This window comes from Phaethon lepturus, unplaced genomic scaffold, assembly GCF_000687285.1.
Source record: "Phaethon lepturus isolate BGI_N335 unplaced genomic scaffold, ASM68728v1 scaffold23592, whole genome shotgun sequence".
Classification (NCBI taxonomy): Eukaryota; Metazoa; Chordata; class Aves; order Phaethontiformes; family Phaethontidae; genus Phaethon; species Phaethon lepturus.
The window spans coordinates 1-10,064 of NW_010521524.1; the positions used below are offsets into that span (position 1 = coordinate 1).

Below are 10,064 nucleotides of genomic sequence, written 5' to 3' on the forward strand. Positions count from 1 at the left end.
GGAGCCCCCGCCCGCCGCTGCCGCCGTTTTCCTCTTCAGGAGGAGAAAAGTGCGAGGGTGGGGAGCGCTCGGGTGCGTGAGGGGGCTGTCAGCGCCCGCCCTCGGGCCGGCCGAGGGCTTGGAGACAACGTCCTGCTCCTGAAAACACGAGTGGGGGAGAAGTGGAGCTTGTTCCTAAACCTGCAGCTGCCTGAGCGGGGGATAGATCGTATGCCTCTAAACACCTACTGTAATTTGTGCCTAATTTAACTTAATTGCGCCAATTGACAAGCAGTTTTAATGTCAAAAATAAAACCCAAAATCTCACAAGGCGAACAAGCCTACTATTGTGAAAGCAAATTGTGGATGACGCCGAGCAGTTTAAGAGCTTACTCACTTTTTAATAGCCCATTGTCCTGTGGAGAGGCTGCAGTGGTGCTTATTTTGGGTCACCTTCCCCCTTGTTAGCTGCATCGGACCACATAGTCCTCTTCCTGCATCGCTGGGTTACAAGGGTTGAGTCTGAGGGCACCAAACCGCCCTTTTCTGGATGTAAATTAACGATCAGTAATAAAATAATCATAACACCTCTTCTTCCGTTCCAGCATGCATACTCTTTAACTTGCAGGAATTTGGCAAAGCAAGAGGTCTGCTGTTACCTACTGTCGTGGTTTAACCCCAGCCAGCAACTAAAACTTAAGTGTCTACCAGGACATCTTTCTTGAATCGGGCTTTTTGTTGTAGGAACTGACAGTTTTTTCCATTTAGAATAGGAAAAGTTGGAAATCAGAAACGAGTCGTCGGTGTGCTGCTGGGCTCATGGCAGAAAAAAATACTAGATGTGTCCAACAGTTTTGCAGGTGAGTTTGAGTGTCCTGTCCCTGTTCAAACCTATTGAATTTTTAATAGATGAATTGTGTTTTTGAGGTTTTTTTAAGCCACCCTGCCAGACCACAGATTCTTCTCTCCATGTACAAATCAGCTTATATCAAACAAAAAATGCTAACTGCTGTCAAAAATAGACCTATTCCATCCAGTCTTGTGCTGCTGCACCTTCCCTTTTATATTGTGCAATGTGGAATGTTTCGGGAGTGGATGTAAACCTCTTTTAGAATGCTGGTGAATATTTTGCTGCATCGGACTCGCTGACCTCTGCAGAGTGATCAGTGTCTCAACATGTCATACAGAAATCACAGCCCTTGGTGCTGATGTAGCTGCTACCTACTTGTGTAAAGATTTAATGTATATTTTAGCTTCTTTTCCTCAGGTTTTGTCCAATTAAATACTATTTTTTTCATAAGTATGTAATAGCATTGAAATAGATTCCTCTTAAAAACTTAAATGTGATAGTAAAAGTAATTCTTGAATGCATGGCTTTTGGTGACCCATTTGTGTGTGTGTTAGATCATTTTCTTCCCAGTGGAGCTACTCTGACAAAGTAAAATTATCTCAGTTCACATAAACTGTGAAACTCCACATATAGAGTTCTTCTCACAAGTGTGGGCTGGTGGTTTTTTCCCCAATGTTTGGAGGATCTTTATTTTTTTCATTTGAGTTGAAAAGTGTGCTTTTGACAGCCTTTCAACTGCGAAGTTTTACTATTAACGCTGAGAACAGTCTTTTTTCTCTAAACTGAGCCTGTGTCTCTGTATACATGCTAACTGATAAAATAACTAGTCCTTTACTCAGTGGTAAATAGTCTTTACTTAAAGTGCCTCATGGTGTTCTAGTAGTTTGTAAAAGTGCTAATGATACGTGCTTTACACTGAAAACTAAATTTTCTCTAAGTTAGACTACTGTTGATCAGCAAGCTGTAAAGTCTGCTGGGATACTCGGTTTATCAAATGTCTGTGCACACCATTGAGTCACTTCTGTGGCGGGGAGGATTTCTCTCTGATGCTTGATGTCATCCACTGAGGATAACCCTCAGAATGCTTTGCATTTCATTCCTCAGTTCTGAACTGTTAGTAATGATGAGACGGCCTCTGCCTGAGAGAATCAACCAGCACTGCAGGTTAGCTTGTGCAGCATGGTGTTGCAGAACAGTTGAAACTGATTAAACTGTCCTTTAGCAGCCAAAGATCTCCTCAAATACAGTGTTTCTATAAACTTTTTCAGTCTGGAAGTTGTGTTCTTAAATATTGGGATTTTGTTTTATTCACAGTACCTTTTGATGAGGATGATAAGGATGATACCGTGTGGTTTCTAGACCATGACTATCTGGAGAACATGTACGGAATGTTTAAGAAGGTCAACGGTAAGCTGAGGTCTTCTTGCAGCCAGGGTTACTCTCCTAGAAGCTTTCAAGACTCTGTATGGGAAAGTGAATTCATAGTAAGGTAGAAAATTAATTGTTTGTGTGGCTTCACTTTCGCTGATGGTTTCTGTGGGTTAATTTGTGCAAATAGTTTCTGTTCTTAACACGTTCATTTATGCCTTGTTAATTTTCCCAAGTCTCCTGACAGCTTTGTATCTTCATAATAATTCAGATTTCAAAAATGCCATTATTTCTGAAGAATTTCAAAGCTTTTCCTTCTATACACTCTTTTATACAGGTGTGCCCTGAAATTAGTTTTTTATGAATGTGAACATTACAAACTTTTAAGTAATGATTCTAATTCCTGTTTGCCACTGTTTTAAAAAGTGTCTCACTGCTCAATTTGAGACTTCAGAGCTGAAGCCATAACTTAAGTTCCTATGAATTTTCTTAGCACTGGCAACAATTGTCATTCTCATGATACAGTTTGTGTTTCTAGAATTTTTGCATTCTTAGATGTCAATGTTTTAAGATGTCAGATATCTGCAAAATTAATAGATAATAGGAAATAATCCAGTTTAGTTAACAACCTAGGTGTAAAGTTATACATGTGATTTGTAAGCTACGATAAGTAGGTATGATTAGTAAGCTGTCTTTTTGTCACCTGCCATGTCATTGTCTTGCCTACTATGATTCATTTCCCCTTACTTTACACTTGTCTTCTACATGCATAAGGTTTTTCACCCTTGGTTTGCTAATTCAGTCTCTGCCTAAATCTTTCTGCTGTTGTCTTACCATGCAATTCTGATTTAGAACCCTTTCTGGTTTTGCTCAGCTAGAGAAAGAATAGTTGGTTGGTACCACACAGGCCCTAAATTGCACAAGAATGACATCGCCATCAATGAACTGATGAAAAGATACTGTCCTAACTCTGTAAGTGCAGCACTTTTTTTTTTTTTTGGGGGGGGGGTCTTACCCTTTCCCTCTTCCTAAATGGGGTATATGGGAACCCTTGGCTCCCACCTTTGTTACTGGTGATACAGCATGTTACAGATCTGGTAGCTGTGAAATGGTTGAGGAACTTGGATCAGAGTCTTTTGAAACAGTTATAGATGTGTTTTCTCAATGCCAGAAGTTAACACCTCTGAGCAGCCAGAATACCATTGCTGTGAAGAGCTGACTTAGGTATTTTTTTCTAGTCTTTGAAACCTGTTTTTCTGAAATGTTTGCTTTTTCCATAAGGTGTTGGTGATTATTGATGTGAAGCCAAAGGACCTGGGGCTGCCCACAGAAGCTTATATTTCAGTTGAAGAAGTTCATGATGTGAGTGTTTAACATGTCTCTCTTTTCTAGGCAAAGGGTTTCCATTAAAAGATGGCTGTTAGGATTGCCTTCTTTTCCGAAGGACGCGTGTCCCATGGCACATAGTTGCCTTTTACATATGGGATGTTGTGTTCACTAGTGAGGGCCTGGGACTTGCAGCCAAAATCTGCTGAAACCAGAGTTTAAATCCCAGTTGTACTGTAAGCCTTTGTAACTAAAGCTTTCATCCACCAATACTCCTGGAAAAAAAGCTGTGCATTTCTGTTTGACTTAAGGAATTCCACAGCTCCAGCGGTCTGATTTAAATGCTTCTTACCTGTTTCTGTCATGTCTGTGGGCATGAAGAAAGTCACAGTTTGTTAAGAGCACTTTTAAGATGTCACTTTTACGTGTCAGGCTGTTTGCTGAGGCATTCTGAGTAATTGTGTGCTTATTCATTTGTGCACCTGCCAGTGCTGAGTAGGTAGGTCAGGCGTGAGCAACACTTACTAATCACTTGCAGCACCGTGCAGACAAACAACATACAGTCGTAAGTCAGCTTTAGCTTTTCAATTGCAATTGTTTGATTTAAGTTACATTCTGGATGTATATAAAAAAGTTTGATCCTCTTGCCTTTCTGGCACCCTCACTACAGAGAAAAAGCTGCTCCTGGTATTGTAGATCTTTTATCTGCAGGATTTGCTCTTAGTTTTGTGAATCCCAGTGGTGCTTTCTATTTACAGCTGTATACAGGTCCAGGTAATGGTTTTGAAAACACATGGGTAAAACTCATTCTCAGAAATTCAGCCTGTGACTCTTTTAAACATCTTCCTTAATATCCAGTACATAAAATTATAATTGTAATGAGATTGGTCTGTATTAGGGTTTTTTTTCTCTGGAACTGCATATGTGCTTCTAACTGTCTGAGAGGAAATAGCAGGACGACAAAAGGTATCCCAAACTGTAATAAGGTTGCATCAGGAAAGAAAGAAAGAATTGTGATATTTAGTGAGACTTTCCATTCTACGCACCAGTACGTAGACCAGGAAAATGTAGTAACTGAGCACAAGAAAGAAGAAACTACTAGCAGCTCTGGGCTTGTGACAATTGATAGCACAAATTAAATCAAGAAAAATCCAACTAGAGTCTTTCCTTTCTGATTTCTTGTGGACTGTATATAACTATGTCGCTAGTTTCATTAATACTGTTCTCATACTGTATCTAAAATTCCATGTTTTTAAAAGGCGTGGTGATTCACTTACAAACTTCTCCCCTTAGCTGTGTACTTCAGTCCCCCAATACTCTGTTTTGCCATAATTTGCCCCATTGCCTGTTCCTGATCCCGCCACACAAACAGGCATCAGTTAATCTTATGCTGCGACGTTGTGCGAGTTGCCCCACTGTTCGTGTGTCCGACACCGGTACCGGCCTGCTGGTGTGCACCTTTGTACCTGCAGTCGGCTCTGTGCTCAGTCTGACCCTGTCTCCTCTATCCTTGCACCTCGAAGGATGGCACTCCGACCTCCAAGACGTTTGAGCACGTGACTAGTGAGATCGGGGCAGAGGAGGCAGAGGAAGTTGGTGTTGAACACTTGCTACGGTAAGCATCTTTAACGTGAAAGCGTTCTTGGGAGACTTGCACAGCAGTGAACGCGATCCATCTGGCATCTCCTGGTGCCAGCTTCCGGGAGGAAATGTGGATCTTGTTAAACACGCTACTTAAAATCTAAGAGCGTATTCATTTAACAGTCTTGCTTGGCATATTCGCTCATTGCTAGTGAAAAGTGTGACCGCCTGCTGAGGTGATGAAAACTGCATATTCATTCTATCCGAGCTGCAGAATATTGCATCGTTTGGAACTGTCTCCAGCCGCTGCGTACCTCACAGAGCAGCACGGAATGGGGGTGTTGCTGAGGGGTCTGTAGCTCTCCAGTCAAAAAAAGAGCAGTCGCCCTGTACAAACCACGTCGCCTTTCCACCGGTCAGGACTCCTGTTGTTTATTTCTCTCTATGCCTTTAACTGGTGTTACAAATATTATTCCAAAGAGAACGTATGTGCACCACAGGATACAACAATGGTCTATTTTAGTTACACTTCATAATGTACATCAGTTTGTTCTCATTCTTGAAGCCTTCATTTCAGTTGTACTCCAGGTGTGCTTCAAACCACTTTTCAAGCTGGAAAGACCTCTTAAGTGAACATGCCCACCTGTTAACGAGAAGGCAAAGTAACGTTCTAACGCTGATTCTTTCTGTTGCGGGTGTTTCAGAGACATCAAGGATACAACGGTGGGCACTCTGTCCCAGCGGATCACAAATCAGGTCCATGGCTTGAAGGGACTGAACTCCAAGCTTCTGGACATCAGGAGCTACCTGGAGAAAGTAGCCATGGGCAAACTCCCCATCAACCACCAGATCATCTACCACCTCCAGGATGTCTTCAACCTGCTACCAGACGTCAACCTGCAAGAGTTTGTCAAGGCCTTTTATCTGAAGACCAATGACCAGATGGTGGTAGTTTATCTGGCTTCTCTGATCCGTTCCGTGGTGGCCCTGCACAACCTCATTAACAACAAGATTGCCAACAGGGATGCAGAGAAGAAAGAAGGACAGGAGAAAGAAGAGAGTAAAAAGGAGAGAAAAGATGAGAAGGAGAAAGACAAGGAGAAGAGTGATGTCAAGAAAGAGGAGAAAAAGGAGAAAAAGTAAAATGTGTAGTTTTTTTATTTGTAAATTAAAAACCTTGTAAACTAAATTACTTTGATGCTGGGTTCTTCTGTTGAAAAGGGTCAGTGCTCAGCTTTCCTCTGCTTTGGTATCTGCTTTTTGTGTTTTATCAGAACGTGGCTGGATAGATCTGCTCAAACTGGCAGCTGTTGCAACAAGCAGTCAGTTGCTGTAGGGCAGGCCAGGCAGTTTGGATCTTGGCACTGGGCAGGGAAGGGGTAATAGCCAGGGGGGAAATTTATTACTACTTTTTTTAGCGCAGCATTCCTCCTTCCCCCAGTGTGCCTTCAAGGCACTGAGGATTTCTAACCCTGTACTATGTCAGCCTTCGCTCCGTGTACTTGTCTGACCCAACACTGAGTTCTCACTGCTGTATGAGACACGATGTGTTAGCATCAATTCATTTTTTGAGCTGAGGAGGGGTGGAGTTTGGAAGCACCACGGTCTGACTAGTAAAGAAGCTATTGCTATTGTGGTCTGTTTTTTTCCCACTGTACCTTGTGCTGGGCTAGTCTTTCTCTTGGGTTTTTTTGCTATCCTTTCTAGCTGGCCAGTGACAAGATCCTGGTTGACTGTTTTGTTATCTAATCTGCTTTTTTTTTTTGTTAGGTAAAAAGACTATAGTCCTAGCTCATGTAAGATGCTCTGCAGGGGTGGAAACACAGAGGGCAGAGATGGGATCCTGCTCTGGTCAGGAGGGGATGTTGTGTGTGGTGCTGCCACACTGAAGAACGTCTACCCTTTCTCCCGTAAGGCGTCAGGTCATTACCATGTTAGGCTTGCAGTGTGCTTATGTATTTGCATAATTATGAATAGCCAATTCCATGCAACACAGGCATCTGTGTATTTAATTCGGTTCGTATCTGCGCAGGCCCTAGGCACCTTGTTGCCTGCCGGGGTAACGCAGGTGGTGTGTCGCTGCTCTTGCAGCTTCCACAGCTCTGTGCCAGGGAAGGAACCAGCTTTGCTGCCAGCCCGTCGCTCACTCCTCAGGCTTCATCGTTAAAGCCTTTGTGGTGGCACCAAAACAGGCTGGCCTCTCACCAGAGCACCGTGCTGGCACAACACTGGGGAAGGGCCGGGACCTCACACAGCATCCTGCAGGGCAGCCATGGCTGTAACGCGCTGCCAGGACAACGGGGACAGGGTGTGCAGGTCACTGGGCAGGATGGACGTGTGCTGCAGCATCTCCCAGGGGACAGGGCAGAGGGGGAACACATCTCTCCCAGGCACAAGATGCCACCAAGGCCCCTGCTCCCTCCCAGGCCAGGGGCCCCAGGTGGCCACGAGCCCAGAAGACACCTGCCCACAGCAATGGGAGTATTTCTTCTGGGATAGGGCTGGCCCTGGCTGTGCCACGCTCGGCAAGGATCGCCCATAGCACGGCACAAGTACACATGATTGATTAAAAGAAAAAACTTGAAACCCACACCCACCCCCCAAGAAAAAAAACAAACAGAAACAAACCCACACAAAGAACCAACCAGCCAAGGCAACTGCTGAAAAGCAAAGTCATGGCAGAATGACTGTCTGCAGGCTGGCCCTGGTGACATGAATAGTGGGTTTGTTTGTTGGGCTTGTGTGGGATTTTTTACTAGATGCTGCCAGCCGAGGGCCACTGGCCTCGTTCACCTGATTCTGTTCCACCAGTGCTGCTCTGGGCTTCACACAGTGACACCGGGAGGCTGCTCCAGCTCTGGCAAAGCGTCCTGGAGCCATTTTTAGCTGAGCCTGATTATAGGTTGGGTGAAAGCAGACAGGAGGGCTGCGCCCAGCCTGACGCTCCTGCATGGTGTGTGCATGGAAAAAATACATATTTATGACCCCACTGACGAGCACTGGCCACCCATCAGGGCCCTTCAGCCCAGTCCCCACGCAGCCAGCCCAGGGGCTGCAGCGGGCCGGCACCCCCTGCGACACACCGACCAGGGACACGCGCCGCGGCAGCTGCTGATCCTTTATTGCACAAGAAGTCGGCGGCGCTGAGGCAGGACGGTGCAGTACAAAACGATCCGGTTACCAGTCAAAAGCTATTGCAGTGTCTTGTATCCACAGGCTTCCTTTACGTACAGCTCTGTACACCAAGGCTCCCCCGCGCACAGCGGGGGGGCAGCAGGGGAAGCATCCAGGCAAGGGCCAGGGCCTGATCCTGCCGTCACGCGCAGCTCCGACCACCAGCCTGGCCGCCGACAGAGGAAACACAGGGAGTTTGGGCTCAACCCATGACCCAAGCAAAGGCCAGATGTGCCCCGAACGTGACCAGAGCCCCTGAGGCTGCTGCAGAGCACCAGCTCTGAGCAACACGTCACTTAAATATTAAATACAAGAGCACAGGGGCCACACGCTTGCAAATCAAACACGCAACAGCCATGGGTCAGGGTGGCTGCGGGGCTGGTGGGGGAAGGGGCCAGCCGGGGCCTTGTGCGGTGCATCGGCCCCAGCGGCATCAACTGGGGGTTCCCTGTACCTTTGCTGGGTGCAGGATAGGGCCCGAAAGTGACCTGAGAGTCAGTTCAAGAGCCGTTTCCCCTCCTGACCTGCACGTATTAAAATGCCATGAAATGGCAGAAAACACTAGGAGGAAAAACAGGCTGTGCCGAAACCAGATCTCAGTTAACTGTGTCTGCGGGGGGGGACCAGGGAGCCTCGGTGCACCGCGTGCCGCCAGCCAAGGCCCAGGGCTGCGCCCCGTTCCCTCGCACCCCTCACGGGCTGAGCGGAGCCAGGCTTTTGCAGCCACCTCCCCGTCACACCTCAAATTTGTTTGGGGAGGGAAACACAGACCCGTTTCCCCCGGGGCTGCATTAGTGCAGATCTCACGCAGGAACAAGAGCAAGAGCGTCCGCAGCTGCCTGCGCACCATCCCGGGGAGAGGGCTCGGCGCTGGGCGCCGGCAGGCAGGACCTCGCGGCCAGCAGCACTCCAGGGCCCTCCCCGCCCCGGGAAAGCACCAAAGCTCCGTCACTCCTGTCCAAATCCTTCCGTCTCCTCAATCGCATAAAGCAGCTTCTCCTTCAGCTGTTCGTAGCTCTTGTAGGGAGGGAGATCCAGGCGGTTAAAGCTGGAGAGACAGCAGAGGCCGTGAATAGCGCTGCGATCCCAATTCTCCTCCCCCCGGCGGGGTCCCCTCCAGCCTCAGCCACGCACAGCAGCTGCGGTAAGATGCAGGGCCAGGAACAGCAGCTACACCCCCTGGGAACGCGGGCGGAGGGCGCCCGGGGCCCCACGCAGCCCCCCAGAGACAGCCAGCGGTTGTCCCCGTGTGCTCCTAACGGGGCGAAGGAGAAATGACTTACCATGTATGGCTCCGAGGCAGCCACGTCTCTTTGCCAACTTTATCGATGCAGAATTTCTGGGGCCCATTGCTGCCTGTTAATTACGAGCACAGCAAATCTCATTACATGACCAGGAGCTGAAAAAGAACCCTCCGACACGCCGTTAGCCAGCACACTGCACCATCACACACCCTTATGGTCCTAAAGACGCATCGGGGCATAAATCCGTAGCAGCACTCACTGCTTGTTCTGACCCCTTTGCAGAGATGTACAAAAAACAAGGAAGGAGAAAGCTGAAAAGCATATTCACAGCACAGAGCGGTAACAGCATGGCTTCGAAGCAGGATGGTTAAATAGCAAGTGCTAAAACACATTTATCTGTTGACCCGCAGGATGGACTGGGTCCATCCAAGAGTTTTAAAGGACCTAGCTCAGGAAGTCTGAGGCACCAAGGTCGCTTTTTAACAGACTGTGAATGCTGGAGAGGTTCCAGCGGGCTGGATAAAAGCTAACATGCCAGCAAG

At 47.0% G+C, this 10,064-nt stretch overlaps 1 protein-coding gene across 1 annotated transcript; it reads left to right on the forward strand.

The window, feature by feature from the left end:
- Nucleotides 1-747: 747 nt before the first annotated feature.
- Nucleotides 748-6,293, forward strand: PSMD7 (proteasome (prosome, macropain) 26S subunit, non-ATPase, 7; the record flags this gene model as incomplete). The annotated part of the gene is made up of 6 exons (XM_010281561.1): nucleotides 748-839; nucleotides 2,144-2,236; nucleotides 3,072-3,169; nucleotides 3,479-3,559; nucleotides 5,047-5,138; nucleotides 5,809-6,293. Coding segments are annotated over 6 exons (895 nt in total), but the record flags the coding sequence as incomplete, so codon positions are not given.
- Between the last annotated feature and the right edge of the window lie 3,771 nt (nucleotides 6,294-10,064).